General features: G+C 34.9%; 2 protein-coding genes across 2 annotated transcripts; one reads left to right on the top strand and one right to left on the bottom strand.

Moving 5' to 3' along the window:
• Positions 1-601: 601 nt before the first annotated feature.
• On the top strand, positions 602-1,575 carry LOC147409547 (multifunctional methyltransferase subunit TRM112 homolog A-like). The gene has a single exon (XM_086430106.1). It carries the CDS (start codon positions 931-933, stop codon positions 1,297-1,299), a length of 369 nt encoding a protein of 122 aa, XP_086286232.1. The 5' UTR covers positions 602-930; the 3' UTR covers positions 1,300-1,575.
• Positions 1,576-4,364: 2,789 nt separating this feature from the next.
• On the bottom strand, positions 4,365-14,706 carry LOC147409548 (uncharacterized). The gene is made up of 8 exons (XM_086430110.1): positions 14,344-14,706; positions 14,050-14,190; positions 11,607-11,834; positions 10,100-10,307; positions 8,870-9,006; positions 6,667-6,746; positions 4,804-4,870; positions 4,365-4,713 (listed from the first exon to the last, which is right to left on the bottom strand). The coding sequence occupies exons 1-8, from the start codon at positions 14,643-14,645 to the stop codon at positions 4,593-4,595; spliced, it is 1,284 nt and encodes a 427-aa protein (XP_086286236.1). The 5' UTR covers positions 14,646-14,706; the 3' UTR covers positions 4,365-4,592.
• Between the last annotated feature and the right edge of the window lie 4,942 nt (positions 14,707-19,648).

Consider the following 19,648-nt stretch of genomic DNA (forward strand, 5'->3'; position numbering starts at 1 on the left):
TTGATCTGATGTGGGAAAATAAATTTCGACGGGGAAGCATTACTTGTGATATAGATCAGCAAAACTGAGTTATCGTGATTGTAGCAGCACAGCCGTCTGATCATAAAATGAATGGTGGTGAATTGGCTGATAGTTCTACCAAATGGGTCCACACAGTTCCATTAATTTGGATTTTTTAGAACTTGTATTGCTACACCAACTTTTATACCATTATATAAGTGCGCGAAATAAGAATACAGGCATCAAATTAGACCCAAAATCCCATGCATTTTCTCCACCACGTGAACTTCATCATCCTCCGAGCAATGAGGCTCCTAACCACAATGGCAATCGTTGTCATCGTGGTTGCGATCACGACCACCTTCTCTTGGATTTCTATGCTCATCATTGCTTTAAAGATCCTAAGGATTCTTAATTTAAGAAAACCTTTGAAGAATTTTCATTTTGTCCTCCCTATATGTTATATCATCCCCTCTTTCTCTTTTAGTTGTAGTTGTAGAGATAATTGTTAATGAGAATGGGTGCAGTGGGAAAAAAAATTGAGTCGTCCGAGCGACTGTGTAAAGACTAAATTCCACATCGAGCTGAGGTGGTCGAGGAATAAACTTCTATTGTTCAATTCACACCTCCATGTCAGCTCAGTGTGCAGTCCCTTCAGTATTTTCTAAAATAAAAATAAATAAATTATCCTCCTCCTCGGCTCCTCCTTTATATAATTAGGTAGAAAAAAAATCAATCCTTTAACAATGTGTTATAAATAAAAGTTGGTGTGGCAATAGCTGGGATAAACGATCCATGTTACTAAAGGGTACTTTCGTCTTATGAAAATATATATTTATATTTATATGATGAAGAGTGATAGAGTACCCACCCTACTTTGGCTTTGTTACCTCTGTTGACTGTTGAGACTTGAGAGAGATAGAGAGAGGGATGAGGCTTTTAACGCACAACATGCTTTCCTGCAACATCAAGGGAGTGACGAATGGGTTTCCTCTGCGTCTTGAAGTGGAGAAATTGGTAGAAAGAGAGGTGGAATTCAACCCAGAATTCCTCAAGAACATGTTCCCTAAAATCGAATGGAAGGCATTACGCGAAGCTGCACGTTCAATGGGCTACGAACATCTTCCCGAAGAGGCCGATTCATCGATGCTCGACTCGGACGAGTTCCTCAACAAGTTCCACCACGCCCTCCTCGAACTCCAACTCGAAGAGGGTGCCCTAATCTGTCCAGAGACCGGCCGTCGGTTCCCTGTCAACAAGGGTATCCCCAACATGCTCCTCCACGAAGACGAAGTATGACACATCGATCGATCGCTCCCTTGTAGTGCCTTTACTTTTCTTTTAAGAAATGAAATTTAGGGTTTTTTTTTTTTTTTTCCGGAGAAAGAGGATATTAGGGTTTTGAGGGGTTTTACTGTGCAAGTGAAGTTGGAATCTTTAGCTTTAGATATTGATACTGTTTATGTTTTATGTTCTTCTTTTCTAGTTTTTCTATTGTAACGGTTGAGTTGGGAGTTGGCTGTGGTTTTATAGACTTTCATCGGAGATGATAAAAACAGTTATTTATTTTGAAAATTATATTGATATTTGATATATTATCTTTAGATAAGAGAGAAGAGAAAGTAAGATTTGGGGGGGAACAAAAATTGACCTTTTTCTCTCTATTTTTCTTCATTTCTCTGCTCACTTAAACTTCCCAAACAAGAGAAATGGAGAGAAAACTGATTACTTTTTCTCCTCACCTCTTTTCTTCTCTTCTCTTCTCTTCACCTCATTTCTCTCAATACCAAAACAGTGTTAAGGAAATAGTTTTCTTTAATATATTTCTAGCCGTGGAGTAAAAGTAATTCTCAACATCTTGCAGAAAAATAGTATAAAACAAAACAAGCACAAGGCTTTTCGTTATTATTGTTTTTTACAAACATAATTCCATCAATCCACACAACTAGAATTTGGCCCTTTTTTTCCGACTTGATATTTATAAATCCGTGGATCAAGAAATTTGTAGTACCAAGTGATATGATCAAATTTGTAAGTAAGCATCTCTTGTAAAACCTGTTGTCCATCTTGCTTGACCCTTCCTCTAAGGGGTGCCGTGTACCACGTGATGTCCACTCGAACGTCCATGGATTTTATCATTAACTTGATGCATATGAAAAATCGTAATTTCAAGTATAGGCTGTGGATTTTCATTTAGGGTATGTTTGATGCATTGGAAAGTGATTTTTCATGGAATTTAAAATCCATGAAAAAATAATAGTGAAAAATAGGTTACGCTAGAAAATCAAATTCTATTATTTGATTTTACTTGGATAAAATCATAGGAAAAATATTTGAGGAAGAGGAAGATGAAGAAGAAGAAGGAGAGGAGGAGGAGAAAGAAGATGGGAGCAGAGGGAGAGGCTTGGGACGGACAAAAAATGTTTAGAAAATGATAAGATGGAGGGGGGGAGGACATGGTGGTGGTGGCGATGACGACGACGGTGGAGGTAAGTGAGGAAAAAGAGGGGAGAACATGGTGATGGTGGCGGCGGAGATGACGGAAGGAGAAGTAGAAGAAGAAGAAGACGGAGAGAGAGAGAGAGAGAAGGTGGTCAGAGATGGTGATGACGACGATGGCGATGTTAGTGTGATGGTGGCTATGGTAGTGGTAAGGAAGAAGAAGATGATATTTTGGAGATGTAAAATATTTGTTAATTTCACTTTCCCACCCATATATGTGGGAAAGTGAAATCAATGTTTTAGTGGACTTTTTGATTGGGGTGAAAAATCAATTTTCATGAAAAAAAAATACAATCAAACACATGAAAAATGTCATTTTCCATTGAAATTAATTTTTCACCCTATTTTTCATGTGCAATCAAACATATCCTTACTTTTGCGGCCATTTTCAATTTTTGTATTTGTTGAACAATGCATTATCCATTGAGAAAGTTCCACACCTCTACCTCTACCAATTTAGTCTTTCAAGTCCATTTCATCGGTCTTAACTCCTAAGTCTTACCCCAATGATTTTGGAGTTGAGAATCATGTTCCTCTCCGTTCAATTTCGTTTAAGTTAAACCTTCTACTTAACTCAAATGTGTTTATATTGATAATTAGTATCACAATCTATTTTTTATTTTCATCTCTCTTTTATGGATCTGCCATTAACACCCCAACTTTTACTTATTGCATCCCAATTTCTTAACTTATTTATCACACCCGAATTAAAGATTAAAACACATACGTCAAACATTAAAAGGGCATCGCTCAAATTATAATCTCAACATTTCAAAATGTTATGACACTTGTTCAACTAATTTCAGTAGTTGTTTACAATAATGATTAGGCTCATATAAATTCCTAAACCCAAAGAGAAGAGAGAGAGAGAGAGAGAGAGAGAGAGAGGGGGGGGGGAAGGGGGAGGGGGTCTTCCATTTTCTTCTCTTCTCTGGATTTGAGGTGAAAAATACAAAAACCCTCTACCAAACGATTTCCTCGTTTCCTTTCACATCAAAATCTTCTCTATTCTTTACCTCATGTTTGCGATAACTTTTCCACAAGGCCTTTGAGGATAGGGAAAAGAAGAGACCATTACAAGGTCTTACTTTTGACATTTCCATATGATGTTTCTTCCTTATATTTGAGGATACCAAAGAAAATACCATTAGAGATGCTCTTATTTCTGTTTGGAAATCAAACATTATGCAGTATATGATGATTCAAATGCAATTCACAAATGATTACACATAAAAATAAAAATTAAAATTAAATTTATTTATGATTACTTGGTGGCATCTCAGATAAGAGCTCTTCCCTTGTGAAATTCAAGGATTCAAGCATTAATCGTGAACCATAATTGGAATACGCACTTAAGAACAAGCAAATGTCTACATAATACTAAAATCTAGATCCTAGAAAAAACATAAGCCATCTTTGGGCTTGTTCGTTAAGCCCATGACGATAAAGGCTCAAATTCAATGGTTAAAAATCACTAAACGAGTGACTACAAAGAACTAAATTACTTCCCCTCTACTTCATTGCTATCATAAATAATTAAGTTACTAAAGATATCATAAGGCAACTATTAATAATAGATACTATTGTAAAGATAATACAGTTATGACAACAAAGTTGTACAATTCTAAAACTCCGACAAAAAAAGATAATTTGCCAAAAATATCAATGCAGATTCTTAAAAGAGCCGTAATAGGAAGCAGAGGCACCTATTTTCTTTATTAATAGTATGACTTTTAAATATATTAAATATAATCATGAATTTATGCATAAATTCTTTACAAATATGAGTACAGAAGCGTTTAATATCAACACCAGATGAAATGATTGTTTACAATATACTATAATTGGCATGAACAGATAAATTGCCGAATGAATTATTAATAAAAAATCCTCCTAAACATTACATGCATGGCATTTAACTGTGTCATGAGGTGTGTCACAAGTTGAGAGAGGCACACCGAATACCCAATCAAGAACGTTTAAGTACTTGGAACGAAATACCTCTCTTTCTCTTGCATAACAGTGCATGATGATGGCCGTTGATAAGCTGAATATGACTACATCGGCTCTCTTCAATTTCTGTGATTGTGTCAACAAACCAGCATTGGCCATGGACGTGAAGAAGCTCTCAATAGCCCGAGCAAAGCAGTAGAGTGATATCTCAATCCGTCTGCTCTTTTTCTCAATTGCCAAGGCAAGGCCCGTGGGGAACTGTTCACAAGCGTATGTAATAGCTACTTTTCAGAAGACACAGTTTGGACAAATCATATTAAACGGAAGAAGCAATGAAAGTTCAAATACCGTTCCAATTGCCACCAATGGAATGCTGCATCTATTGAAAATCCTGAACAGCAAGCACGTCCACATCCTACAGGAAAAAGCCAAAAACTCGTCAGCAAAAATGGCAAAGTTTCAACACGTAAAAATTGAGCATCCAGCCATAATATTCCTGAGCAATATGTTCTCACAACCAGAGCAAAGCTTTGAAAATAAGGATTTGGCCTGGATGCATCATCGGTTAGATATGGGCCAAATATTGGGTTCATCGATCAATATGGATCTTGTATCAAGCATCCAAGTTGGATATGGATCTGAATAACCGAGGTCATCATTTGCAACATCAGATTTAGGTCTGGATTTCATCAGATACAACCCATTTCATGCCCTTAGGGATAGATAAGCCGTAAAATGAATGGGATCCAAATCCGATCCAATTTTGCATGTCAACCTAGATCCACCACAAATCCATAGCACAAAGAGAGAATAAATTCATGCCTGACCCACAATCTCATAAAGTTTGGATACTTCTTTTTTGAATAGGGTAACAACTCGATCACAACCATGACCCTAACCATATCCGATCTAGCTCCCTTCTCAATTGGAGCCGTATCAAATTGTACTCATCTCAAATTTGCAAACATTTTTTAAAAACCTCAAGGATGCAATGCTCGTCTAAACAAATATCAAAAAATATTTATACACATAAATTAAGATCAAAGATGTTTAATGAGAACCTAGACAATGGACATGCATCAAAATGTAGAAATCATTGAAACCTTATCCCAAAGGTTCGGGATCAGCGGAGTTAATTTTGTACCTCCATTCAATTCTGTTTGTTATTGCAAGTGTGTTCATATGCACTTTCACTACCTTATACAGGGAGTGGAAGCCAGGGGTTCGGAATTCAGTATTATGACACGGCTTAGTTCAGCTTGGGAAGGAAGAATAGGAAAGATAGCTGCTTTAAGTGCAGCTCAGATGTAGTTGTCCATCTTGAGCTTATGCTTCAAAAAATGCTGGCACGGGGAGATATCCTGGTCAATGCATGAGCCCATTTACCATTCCAATCATAAGTCTGTTCACCATGATACAAAAAACATTTTCTGGCTCTACCGCTCATAGACATCCCCCTTGACCATGGTCTTCGAGGAGAGACTAGTGTAATAAGGAAATACACCCGTCTTCAACCACTTGCCAAGAACCTTTGTTTTTCCCCAAAAAATCCACCATCAACCTATTCAAGATTTAGGCTAAATTTTAACCTCAACCCTTGATTCATTTTCCCCAAAAATCCATTGTCTTCAACCCTTGATCTATCCTGCAGAGTCGTCTAGGCCCTAGAGTAAAAACTTCATTCATTTTCTTCTCATTGATTTAAAAGACAAAATAATAAAGAAAATCAAGTAATTTAATCAATTCATGGGAATAATATGTGGTAATCTTTATAACAAAATCCAAAGTTGAAAATGAAGTTTTTCTTGGTGTGTGTGAGGGAGAGAGGGGGGGGGGGGGGGGGGGGGGGGGTTCTAGGGTTTTGGGCAAGAGGTTGGACACAAGGTATTTTGGTCATATTATGTTACCCTCCCACATAAGACCGCAGTCAATGTGGGATATGCAATCATTTTTAAAATGCAGGGGGTATCTCAAATATCCACCAAAACTCAGAGGGGTATGTCTAAATTACGCTCTGTTCCAATCTGCAACCATTGAATAGATTATAAATTGGTTCTTTTTAATGTACCTTTGTTAGCCTAGGAATAGCTTGAATAACCTTGCACTTGATACAAAATCATTAGTAATGATTTAATGCCCTAGTATATAAGAGTAAGTAGGTCAATACAACTATGACTCTCTGCATATGGCAAAGGTATAATGGATGCTGACCAGGCAGATGAACAATATACGGAGAGAAACAAGCTCGATCGTGCAGTACCAAGGAGACCCTTCCCAAAATTGTAAAAGACCTGCATGGTATTCAATATAAATAATCAAATAATATGTAATACAAGGTAATGGGAGAATGTTCGTGGGAGGATTGATTCAGAAGTACAAAATGTAAAAAAATAGCAGAAACCATTAAAACAGCAGATCATCAATACCAGTTTCATCTTCTAAAAACTTGCAACATGGAATAAGCTTTGCCAATTTAATTTTTTATCAGATCATTACAAAGGGGTACAATGGACACAAGTTGAGATAGTCAACCATGATAAAAGGAACATCGGCTAAGTGGCTTCTGACACCCAAAAAGGACCATGAGGAAATAAATGACATCATAATCCTCTTTCCCACTGAACTACTGGATTGCATAGAGTTCTCCAATTACCACTAGGGGATGTTACGGCGACAAAGACTACATCTTCTCTAATTCAGAAGTATAATTCAATTTAGTCAGTTAGTCTTAGATACTGTCCAAATAGTTTAAGAGAACTCTATCCCCCTCTGTCCATCCGTCCCTCCCTCTCAGAAGAGAAAACATTAAATGGGAAGAGATAATTTCCTCTTGCAAACCATTAAATGTGCATTTAATGCATCTCGATGGTTGCAATTTTCTCTTATCTATTAATCCCACATCGGTTGGGAAATGAGCGAGCATGTGCTATTGAAGAGAATATTGGGACATATGGGTTTGGGCACCAAGAGACACTCAATTTTCCCCTATGAGAGGAACCACACACCCCTTGAGAGACACTCCCATGAGCCAGGCTAGGTGAGGTCAGGAAGGTGCATGGTTCAACGTTTTGTTCTCTTTCAGCATGTCTCAGCGGAACATTCACATTTTGGCCAAGATTGGAACAAACATTGACCCTGAAATTTTCAAGAGAGAACCAAAATGGTCCATATTTTCCACTTTTAACACCTTTTGTTTGGGCATCACTAATGCCACTTAGTGGCTACACCTTTTTTAGCTCATCTTCCCTAAATATCACATTAGAAGTACCCCCCAAGATATGGGACAGATATACAAGAACAGATGACCAACTTCACCCTGATCTCCCTTCTTTGTTTTATTTTTATTTTTATAGGTAAGCAGGACTTGAACCCATGACCTCGAAGTTGTTTTACATTGTGTCAAACCAACTGAGCTATGGGTCTAAGCCCTCTCTCTTCTTTGGTTTTCACTATATCTTCCTACCCTTTTGCAAACAGGATGGACCTCCCCTGTCTTCATCTTCACTGTTGCAGATAGAACAAACTTTTTCTGAATTTCACCTTCTCTGCTAAGAAACAAAAATGAGACTTATCTTGATTCTTTGTTGTTTCTTTGACAATTTCTACTCTTTATATCGGGCAAAGGAACAATGGTTTGGGATTGTCAGGTCTCCATTTTGGTGCAGAAAAAGAATGATCGATAATAGGTCTTATTGGATATGTATCATGGGGGTCTAGTGGCAAGAATGCCTGATCTGATTTAATTCCCACAGAGGTGAGAAATCAAGGTACTCTCTATTGACTTAGTTCAGAAATATTTGATTTAATCTACATGATTAACAATAATAGATATGGCATAAGGTGCCACTAGGCTCTACATTCCCTCTATCCCTCTACATTTTGAACTAATATAAAATAAATAAATTAGATGTTCCCATTTATTGACAAAATAAAGTAAAATAAAAAATGGTACCATTATAATGAGAGTACAAGGTCTATGTTACACAAATGGCGCTTATTCTTATCAATCTAGATGATTCAATTAATGGATGTATGATATAAAAAAAATCAGCCGGATGGAGTGAGATAACCATCTAAAATAGAAACTTTCTCTATACAGCTCCCATGTATTTTTGACCATTTAAAAAGGAAAAGTTGGTTGGTTGGCATGTTTGGGCTAGTTTTGGACTAAATCTTAACGGATGTTCAAGACAAGGACCACAAAATGCACTTGGGTGGTTAATAAGAACAAGCAACTTGCACCATAGAGACCCCCGTAAGGCTAAGAACAGCAGCACCTGGACAATTCATGAGCCCTTAAAATAAGCCAATGATAGCAATTTAATATGCATACAGAAATATTTCCACACACACATCACGTGAAAGACTGGAGAATAATACATGCTAGCAAGACAGATAAAAAAAATTCAAATACCATTTCAATAGGTCTTGTCGATGAACTATTAGTGCAGGAATCAAATATATTGGAAGATAGACAAGCACTGCTCTTCCATAAGCTCGAACAAGGAAAGAAACAGCATGTGTAGCACATGGTTGATTTCCATGTACAATCTGCATAAAGGTTTAAACACAAGTCTCTTAGTTCTTGAAGAGTTCGTGATAAACGGAAATATACTACAGTAGACTATGGCTGTCAATGGATAAGGTTTGGATTAGACTGAGGTCAGTCAAGAACCAATCTGATAATGATTGGTACCAACCAGATCCGATTATATCCAATAAGTACAATATATTTACATAATACCATAATATAATTATAAAAATTGTCATATACTATCGGACCAGAAGCAGTCCTTATCTTACTGGATTGGGTCCTTGTCAGATCATATCCCCAAATCTCACTCAAATCAGATATCATCCAATACATGTCAGTTCTGATATGATCCATCAACAGTCCCAACAGATGATCATAACATAGGACTAGAAACAATCACATGATGACAGGATAGTGCATGTGTTAGAAGATAGCTTCCAAGATTAGGAGAAATTCATAATGCTAGAATGATACTGATTCATCATTGCCAATGAGTTTGGATCCAGGTTGAGGGATTTGATTATTTTACATTGGCAGTCAACCTAATACAGTTAGAGCATACACTAACATGGTAAAGACACTCCAGTTGCAAAGGCCCAATACACCCAACCCCCCAAACCCCAACCCACACACATAAGATTACTGGTCCAAAAAATGAAAGAAAAAATATATAAGACCAATGAAACACAGCAAAACACATAGAGAAGATTCTCAAGATACAATCGTTCAACTTTTTGAAGAATAGAAGTATTACTAAATGACATTTCTAGAGAATCATATAGTTTCTCAATAGAACATTAGAAACTTCATCAAAAATAGCATTGCCAAGGAATTTGTTGCAAGTAACTCTTAGTCCTTCGGAAGTTGTCACTAGCTTCATGTTACTTGCTATTTTATTTTTATTTTTCATTTTTTGATAGGTAAAAGGTCAGTGGTTAGCAAGGCGGAGGCGGGTTCAATGGAGTTTGAACCTGGGACATGGGAACAACAGCCCGCACGTCTTACCAACTTAGGTAAGTTGGCACTTCGATTCATGTTGCTTGTTTAATACAATTTTTATTCATTACTATGCAGTTGACTTACAGAAGAAGAAAATCAGAGAATGCATACCGAACAGGGCACTTTCATTTCAGGATCTAGCTTTACATTTGCACCCATGGACTTGTAATGCTTCTCTATTCCTTCCAAATTAGTAAAAGGCATGCCACTCAGAATCTCTTTGACACCTTGCAGGATAACAGAATCCTTTCCACCATGTTTATTGAGAAAGGACTTATATGATGGAGGCAAACTGTCTTGACTCAATATGTAAGAAGACCTGAAACATATTCCAATGAATCATATTCAAGGAACCAAGTTTTTTACTCTCTTTTTTTTTTTTTTTCTTCTAAATCAAAAGGTCAATGTGAAACAACAGCATGATACAAATATCTACAACCGAAGAACATCATGCACACAATTCCAAGCATCCCATATTGGAAATTACAATGTAATAAGCCTATTTAAATACTTCAATTTCAAGTCATGCTTTACAGCAAGAAGGAGCTTCGTCTAAACTTGAAATCCACCATGGCGTAAAAAGTGAAATTTTCCCAGTCGACAGCAGTCAACTATAGCACCTAAATATTTATAGGAAATAAGAAAGTTCTATAGAAAATATGTTTTTTTATATCGGTAAACAAATATTTTATTTATATTTTTTATAGGTAAACAAAGTTATATAGAGAACTTTATGACTAATGGTTTGCATATCTACAATTTTTCAGAATGTTTACTATAGACAATACTATTAAAAGGTGAAAATAAAATAGTAGAAAACCATATAAATGTAAAGTCCTGTTTGAGAAACCATATAAATTGACAGGCAAAATAGTCATTGTTTGTTGCTAGATGAGATCATTTGTGGCAGAGGTATGATAGTGGACAAAGATTTAAAAAATAAAGTTGTCGGTATTCTCCTAACACTAAATGGTATAAACTAAAAAGGAGAATAGCTCCACAAAGGTTCCCACCATTCCTAGGAGCACTTTTGAGAGTAAATAATATTTCTCCCTCTTTTTGAAGTACATGTTTCCCATCACAATGTCACATGCCACTGAAAATTCAAATGATCAGAATTTCATTGCATTTCTTTCTCCAAATCTAAGTCCTCCATGCATAATCTCATGTCCTCTAACTTTCCTCCCTATATGACCATTTAAGTTCCTTCCTATGAGTATCCTCTCTCCATTGTGAATTTTCTGAATGTATTTATCCGTCTTCCTAAAATTGATCTTCAGTGTTTTCTCATAGTCCACCTCGGACTGCCTAGGCACTAATTATGTTAATTATCACCTTTAGTATTATACCTACACATAGCCATCATGAAGGGCACAAGAGTGAAAGCCACCACAGAGTGGACCGCCGTGGGCATCAACTGCAGAGCGTGGTTGTGCATTACAACCCCAATAGATAAGGGTTTAACTTTCCATGGCATTATCTCCTAGATGCTTTTGGTGTATTGATTAGGTTTGCATTCAAGATATTTCTAGTTAAAAATACAAAACGAATGTCTTAGGTACAACCAACCACCCAAAATATGAAACTTAAATGTTAGTTGCATAGAAAGAATTCATACAAGATTTGTGAAGAGGAGAGGCACATGAGGAAAATGTCACCGTGTGCCCAAGTCAGAGGTTTACAAATGCCACCAAATCGTTTGCTCTTTATTCCACAACGTGATGCTAGGACAGCAGCACGCATAAGAATGTATATAGCCAAGCTTGTGTGCTGTGTATTTGGCCCAGTCAAAAGCATTGAAGGCCCCGCAATTGCTCCAGCAAACAATGCTCTCCAGCTAGCCGTCCTGATCCATAATGAGAATTAACTAATCAGATAACCCAAACAGTGGGAAATGTTTCCTCCCAAAAATAGTGACAAAAATCTGCAATTTCTCGAGGAAAAAAAAGTGCGATTAAATTAAAATTTTAATAGTTGATTAAATCATGGGTATTTTTTCAAAAAATTGTGAAGTTTTTGAAAGAAATCTCTGATTTAAAAATATATAAAAACACACACACACACACACAATTAATTGGTGATTTAATCGATGGTTTTTTAGAAAAAGATCACAAATTATTTTTATTTTTAGTGTTTTTTAAATGTTATTTTATCATTTAATATATGAAATATATATTTTTTTTATTTTTTTATTTATCTGATATTTTCCCGACTTTATTGACTTTTGCAGTCTTTCTCCGAAGCTTTCTCTGGGGGAGGTGGCTATTTGCACACACCAAAATAGCTCATTTCACCCACTTACGTGACTTTTGTAATAATAAAAAAATAAAACAAATTACCATTTCACCCTTTCGTTTTGGCTTATTGCACCCACCACCACCTACCGAACAAAAACCCAAAACCCACTTTCTTCTTCTTCTTCTTTCCCTCCTTCCTCTTCCTCCTCCTCTTCTTCTTCATATTCATCTCCTTCGTAGTTTTGTAAGAGGTGGAATCAATGGAAATTAGGTTTTAAATTATTTTTTTCAAGTTATCTTATCTCTTTGAAATTTCTTTTACTTTTTGCATTTAATCATCAAGGAAGATGGAAAAATCACTATTAAAACCTCAAAACGATGATTTTGAATCGAAGCCATCGAAGATTTTTTGATAGTTATGTTCGGTAGGTTCAAACCAAACTTGTTTTAGCACATTCGGTAGGTACCTACCGAATATTACAAAATAGATTTAGTAAGTACCTATTGAATCTTACAAAACAGATTCGGCAGGTACCTACCAGATTCAATAGGTACCTACCGAATAGAACTTTGTGACTTCGACTCAATTAGAAGTCATTTCACCTACTTAAATGGCTCATTTCACCCACTTAAGTGACTTTTGTAATAATAATAAAAATAAAACAAATTACCATTTCACCCTTTCGTTTTGGCTTATTGCACCCACCACCACCTACCAAACAAAAACCCAAAACCTGCTTTCTTCTTCTTCTTCTTTCCTTCCTACCTCCTCCTCCTCTTCTTCTTCATAATCATCTCCTTCAGAGTTTTGTAAGAGGTGGAATCAATGGAAATTAGGTTTTAGATTTTTTTTTTCTAGTTATCTTATCTCTTTGAAATTTCTTTTACTTTTTGCATTTAATTATCAAGGAAGATGGAAAAACCACTATTAAAACCTCAAAACGATGATTTGGAATCGAAGCCATCGAAGATTTTTTGATAGTTATGTTCGATAGGTTCAAACCGAACTTGTTTTAGCACATTCGGTAGGTACTTACCGAATATTACAAAATAGATTTAGTAAGTATCTACTGAATCTTACAAAACAGATTCGGTAGGTACCTACCGAATAGAACTTTCTGACGTGAATGGCTTCGACTCAATTAGAAGTGTTTAGGATAACAAAAATAAGTAAGATCAAAATTTAAAACCCTCATTAAAACCTTTTGGTTAGAAACCTTTAGGTGGTGAAATAAGCAATTTAGGTTAAAGTATAGGCAAATTTACCAAAACATGCACGACATATCAATTATTTACCAAAATGGTAAAAATAGTAATTTCCATATTTTTGTTGTCGTAAATATCCTTTTTGCCAAAAGCATCCTTCTAACACTGTATAAAATACATTCTAATCTCATGTAAGAAGGATCCTTCCAATAAATAAGGTATTTTCTGTACCAAAATATGAAAATTACTATTTTTATCGTTTTCAGAAATAAGATATACAATTTACTGTTTTGGTAAATAAGTTTGAAAAGTTCTCTACTTTGGAAAGTTATTCTAAAGGTAATTAATAGGTGTGTAGATAGTTATTTTAAAATTAAGATGGGTATCCAAAGAAAGTGGTTGAAATGAGCCATTTCGTTGTGTGAAAATAGCCGCCCCCTCGTCTCTAGCGGAATTATTCCCAAACCCCGACTTGTTTATTATGCTACCACCTAATAAAATACCAAATACCCATTTTCCCCTCCAAATTATATTCTATTTTCAGGGTTCAACCATCAATCAAACAAACAAATAGCAATTCAATTGGGGAAAAATAGTAGTAGAAGAAGAAGAACATGCCTATGATGTCCTCCCAAAGCAGAAATACATTCATCAACAGAAGTAAATGTACCAGCAAAGGTTCCTAGAAAGAGACCGTATCGAATAGTCTCCTTAGCGGCCATAACAACTGCCTCTCCATTTGAAATCAATCTCGCCTTCCTGAAACCGGAAAAAGTCAAAATAAAAAACAAAATTCGAAATCACAACAACTTGAATTCAAGAATTTCAAACAAAAAAAACGAAACCACATGGGCCCCTCCATTCGAAATCGAAACCACAACAACTCGAATTCAAGACTTTCGATCGACTAACCTTGCAGAGGCGGATAATTTTCCTCTCCTCAACTTAGCGATGGTCGAGAAGACAGCGAGGCCTCCTTTCAAACCAGCTCCAATGGTGAAGCCCTTGATTGAAGCCATGATGATTCGCCATAGCTTCTCTGAACTCAAATTACAGCTAAGAATTGAACAAGAACAAGAATGCTCAGGTTCCGAACAATAAGAACAGTTTTGATTCTCAGACTTAGTGTCGCTTTTGCAGTAAAAATCACTGCTTTTGCTTGAAAAACATCTGCAATGGCAGGAGACATCTGTTCCTTCGCGAGTAGAAGACATGGTTGAGAATTAGGGTTTTGGGAGCTTCTCCATTATTTATGGAGACAACTAAGAGAGAGTGTGTGCTAGAGGAGATAGATGTAGACAGATACGTGAAAGAGAGATTGTAGAATATTCGAAGAACCAGTGAAAAAAAAGAGATCCAGAACAGTGTCCCGTTTTGTAGAATATTAACGGTGTTTACGTGGCAATTTTTAGTTGGTTTTTAAACACATCGGGCTCTTGAGCAAGACGTGCACGCATTTCTCTGTATTTTAAATCCAACCAAAACTTGCCCCGTAGACACCGTTTCTAAATATACGAACGGTAAAATATTCGCACAACTGAAGCTAGCGAGTGGTTTGGATTTTGGAATGATGATGTGGTTTTCACTTTTCACACGTGTGTAAAAGGAAAAGAGATTGCTGTCCCCGAGTGGGATTAAAGGGGAAATTACTTAATCCCCAAGTTTTAGGACTTCTCTTAATGGTCCATTTAGTAAAAAAATTATTTTTAATCAGTCACTGAATCCCACTCTCCACATTTTTCATGATTGAGATATCGAAAAATTCAATTTTTTTGGACAAAAATTAAGAGTTCGAATAGTTAGAGTAGCCGACGAGAAAAAATTGAAAAAGACTAAGAAGTCATTTTTAAGGGGTGTTTCAAGTATTATATTATGAATATGTATGTAAAAAGTTATGATTCTTTTTTTCTTCTTAAATTTTGGATGAAAATCAACTTAAGATGGTTCTTTTGGTTTGAAATCATCCACACAACTCGTTATGTAAAGTTTGTAGTTGATCTTTTCATGTATTTTAGTAAGAAAAACTCGAAAAATGAAAGTGACTACGTTTTGCCAAGATTGAGTTCGCCACTTTTTATTGTCAAGTTTGACATTTTTTTATTAAATAAAAATGGGTGAGCTTAACATTATATAATAATAAAAAATTGAATCTCAACCTCATTCTTTATTTTTTATTATAAATCATCGAAAATAAATAAAAAAATACATCTAAGTGTTCAAAATTAAAAGTAAATCATTTCCATTCATCATTCACGATAATGAATAAATAAAAAATCATTAGAAATGATTGGAATCACCATTGGAAAACCTAATTATGTGAGGAAGATGAAAAAAGAATGGGAGTTTAGGTATTTCAAAAACATTATAACCCGAGATGAGGTTGATAGACCATTAAGAAATAAAAAAGTTCACCAAATGGACTATCAAGCAATGACCCAAAACTTCGGGACTAATTAGAAAGAAATCCCTCTATCAAGGTCTTTTACGCTTTTTTTCCTATTATTTTTATGCATGAGGCATCATATTGTATTGACCTATCTACTTAGTCTAATTATTTTTAAGTAGCTAATTCAAACTCGATTCAAAGAAAATTTAATTTTCTTGTCATGGATGTTCAGCTCATATGTATTACATAAGTGTTCAAAATTACTTGGTGCGTGTGATGTGTAGGCATTGATGTCCCCAGGACTAGCCTTTGGACAAGACCATGGTTTATGGACTGGGCAAAACTTGAATACGGGTCTGGTCTGTTGTCTACAAGGATGCTTGGTTATCAAAAAAACAAGTTCAAAATTACTTAATGTACTAGATTTATTTCTAAAGATTGCCAAACTTTTTCACGATAACCAAGACAAACCATTGAGTAAAATTTTCTTTTCCTTTTTTTTTAATGCCCCTCACCCCCTCTTAATAGGTGAGATCTATGATTTTCAAACTGGTAAGATCAACAATTCAAATCATTGAAACCAAACCAAACTTTAATCCAATAGTCGAGAATGATATTTTACGATCATCGAGATCTATGATTATTGTGAAGAAAGGAAGCAACAAAGAGAACTAAAAACCGCACATAAAACATAAGAATTTATGTGGTTTGACAACGTGCCTACGTCCACGAATTAGATACAAAAAAATCCAATGATTATTATATCCTTTCAAGTTTTATAGTCCTAAAAATCTTTAGCAAAAAAAAAAAAAAAACCGAGATAAGATAAAACGCATCTCTCTCCAGAAAATAGGATACCCAATATGAATTTCCCCTAAATAATATATATATACTGAAAAAAAAAAAAAAACGCTAAGACTCGTACCTTGGGGCTGCGCCCACTTTGCTTTGGAAAAAGGAACCCTTTGATACAATTTTGCCTCTTAAAGCCCAAACCCAAATAAAATACAAGATATTTAACACAATAGTTATAATGCATCGGTATTAACATCTGAACATTAATAGCAAGATCAAAGATTCAAATTCTCATGGTCAACGATTTGAATTAGTTGTTTAATTAAAGAGAGCGGGCATTAATAAATAAAGAATTTACTAACTAAATGTTAAGATACTACACAAAACTCATGTTGCATTTAGAGAGACGCCCTTACCATAACGGCTATTAAGTAATTTTCCTATTCCAAAAATTAGGATTCACGCATGATTTAAAATTTAATAGTTGTTTAATAAAAAATTAATATATAATATAGTTTTACATCATATTTTATCACTTAATTTAATATATAAGAATCTTTTTGTAATTTAAATTATTAACTAATGTTATTTTGTACATGATATAATGAAAAATATATTTTTATTATTTTGAAAACTATAAACTAATGTGGTTATATGGATTGTCAAATTGTAGTTATTGGTTTGACTAAAATGAACTGGTAACTCTTTGGTGTCAACAAATGCCTCATTGGTCTTCTCTTATACAAGCAATTCCTATGCATTAGGGTTTTGATTCTGTATCTTCTCCCAACTATTATTTCATAGAGCCACAACCCTCCGAAAGCATTTCAAAGCACTTGGGCTTCAGCTCTCTAGTTTGCAATAGAGAGAGAAAGTGGGAGAGACAAAAGAAATGAGTGAGTTTATCTCTCTTTAACGGTTGACAGTAAAAAATGATTACAATTGTGAAATATTTTACTACAATTGGAGTGACGATCTCTTGAATACGCAAAACCACTCTCCACAATAAAATATCTAGCAAGAAGGCCCATTTGCCTTGGAGTTGCTCTAATAGGGGCAAATATGTGATGGTACAACAAACATAAATATCTTGTCTTGTCAAATACTTCCACCTTCAATTATCATTACCAATCAGATATCAATACAATTAATTTGATATATTTTTTGGTAGAGATCCTATTGCCACCACAACTCATTTGTAAATCACCAAAGAATTAACACACATCTTTGGGTTGAGTTAGCAAAAGTTGGTGTGACAATAAAAGTTCTCTTTTAGTAAAATATTTCTAATATTTAATTTGTATAAATTGCAATGTCAGATATCATTCACTCACTAAACTTATAATTATTCAACACTTATCGATTAAGAACGAGTCTTATCTTGCATCTAGAAAAAAGCTCCTATCACTCATTCTTCTTCATTTAAAATATCTATTTATGATATTAAATACACAATTAATCAAAAACACATTCCCAAAATCCCACATTTATATGAAGTCACACAATCATCTAAACACACAAAAATAAAGAAAGAAAGAAAAAATTGAATTACGCCCCAAACAAATTTTAGATACATGTTACAAAAATCCACCCAAGTTATATCAAGAATTTATAAGAAGGACTATTTAACTAAGTGGTAAGACCTTGTGGAGGTTGTTCCCAACGTCATAGGTTCAAACCCCTTGACACTCTTCTTATACTAAATACTAAATGTTAATCATTAGTACCACAAGCAAAAAGTTAAAAATAAAGAATTTAGCAAATCACTAGGGTTTTGATTTTGTATGGTTGGTTCATACAAATTCCTCTGATCCCAGTCTAATTTGACCAAAATCAAACTTGGATGGATTATTCAAAAACTAGTTATATGAGACAAACGACTAGGCAATTGGCTAAGATGATCAATATGAATTGTCCATCATGTAGGCTCATTCAACATCCAAATTGACTCATCTAATATTTAGAAATGTTAGCCTAAGTTTAAAAGCTCGGCCTAATCAACTAGGTTTAGTAGTATTATACAAAATAATCAAATTGTAATAATTTAAATGTTTGTGATCTATATAAAAACAAGATTTTGTATTTGAGCATCTACTAACCCACCTTATAAAAAAATAAGTATAGTACTTATTTAAACATAAATACCGTAAAAAAAAATAAAATAATTAAAGGCGTTAGATCGAGTTGACTTGTTTGGGATGAGATGATTAGAGAGAGTCAACTCGAGCTCACTGGGTGATGATATGGGACGAGTTATCCTTCTCTACATATGAGTAAGGCGGTGTTTGTTTGCGCTATTTTTCAGTGCTTATTGCTGAAAAAAATTAAATTCAACACTTTTGTCAAAATAGCGCGTTTGTTTACTCATGCTTATTGCTGAAAATAAGTGAAAAAAATTCAGCACTATTTTGATGCTGAAAAAAGTGCTGAAGCGGTAAGCACTTCGCTTTTTTCAATACGGACAAGTATGCCCTTTGTTTTTTTGAACATGGACAAGTATGCCCTTATTCTTAAAAGGATATTACCTCTTATATCCCATGGTAAGTATATAAACACCCCACAAATTAGTAAACCCACACCATAGCTAAATTATTTTGTCTTATATGGGTTAAAAGTTTTGGAATGAGTTGATTTTTGGTGAGGATGATCTCTACAATGAGGAGATCATCTTCACAAAAAATCAGCACATCTTGAAACTTCTAACCCTATCAAAACAAGTTCAAGAACCGTAAATTGTCCCTTTTTAAAAATAAAAAAACTATTTTTAACAAGTTAGAAGTTTCAAAATAGACTGATTTTTGGTGAAGATGATCTCTAGACCATATAGACCATCCTCACTAAAAATTTGCTCATTCCAAAAACTTTAACCCATATAAAACAAAACAAAAAATGGTTATAATGTGGATTGTCCTTATTAATTCATAGGGTGCTTTTATAATTACACATCCTTCATTTCCATAAAAAATTATTCATCCAAATTAAGTTCTTTTAAAGTTGATTTCAAATTTTGGTGACTTGTATGACATTATTATTTTT

This window comes from Akebia trifoliata, chromosome 2, assembly GCF_017979445.1.
Source record: "Akebia trifoliata isolate Shusen 1 chromosome 2, ASM1797944v1, whole genome shotgun sequence".
NCBI classification, from domain to species: Eukaryota; Viridiplantae; Streptophyta; class Magnoliopsida; order Ranunculales; family Lardizabalaceae; genus Akebia; species Akebia trifoliata.

Excerpts from the sequence above, each read along its gene's own strand:
- LOC147409548 (XM_086430110.1), bottom strand. The coding sequence starts at position 14,645 with ATGTCTTCTACTCGCGAAGGAACAGATGTCTCCTGCCATTGCAGATGT. Across the intron at positions 11,835-14,049 it reads GCTTTGGGAGGACATCATAG|GACGGCTAGCTGGAGAGCAT; the intron begins GCATGTTCTTCT and ends ATTATGGATCAG. Across the intron at positions 4,714-4,803 it reads CATTGGTGGCAATTGGAACG|TTCCCCACGGGCCTTGCCTT; the intron begins GTATTTGAACTT and ends GCTTGTGAACAG.
- LOC147409547 (XM_086430106.1), top strand. The coding sequence starts at position 931 with ATGAGGCTTTTAACGCACAACATGCTTTCCTGCAACATCAAGGGAGTG.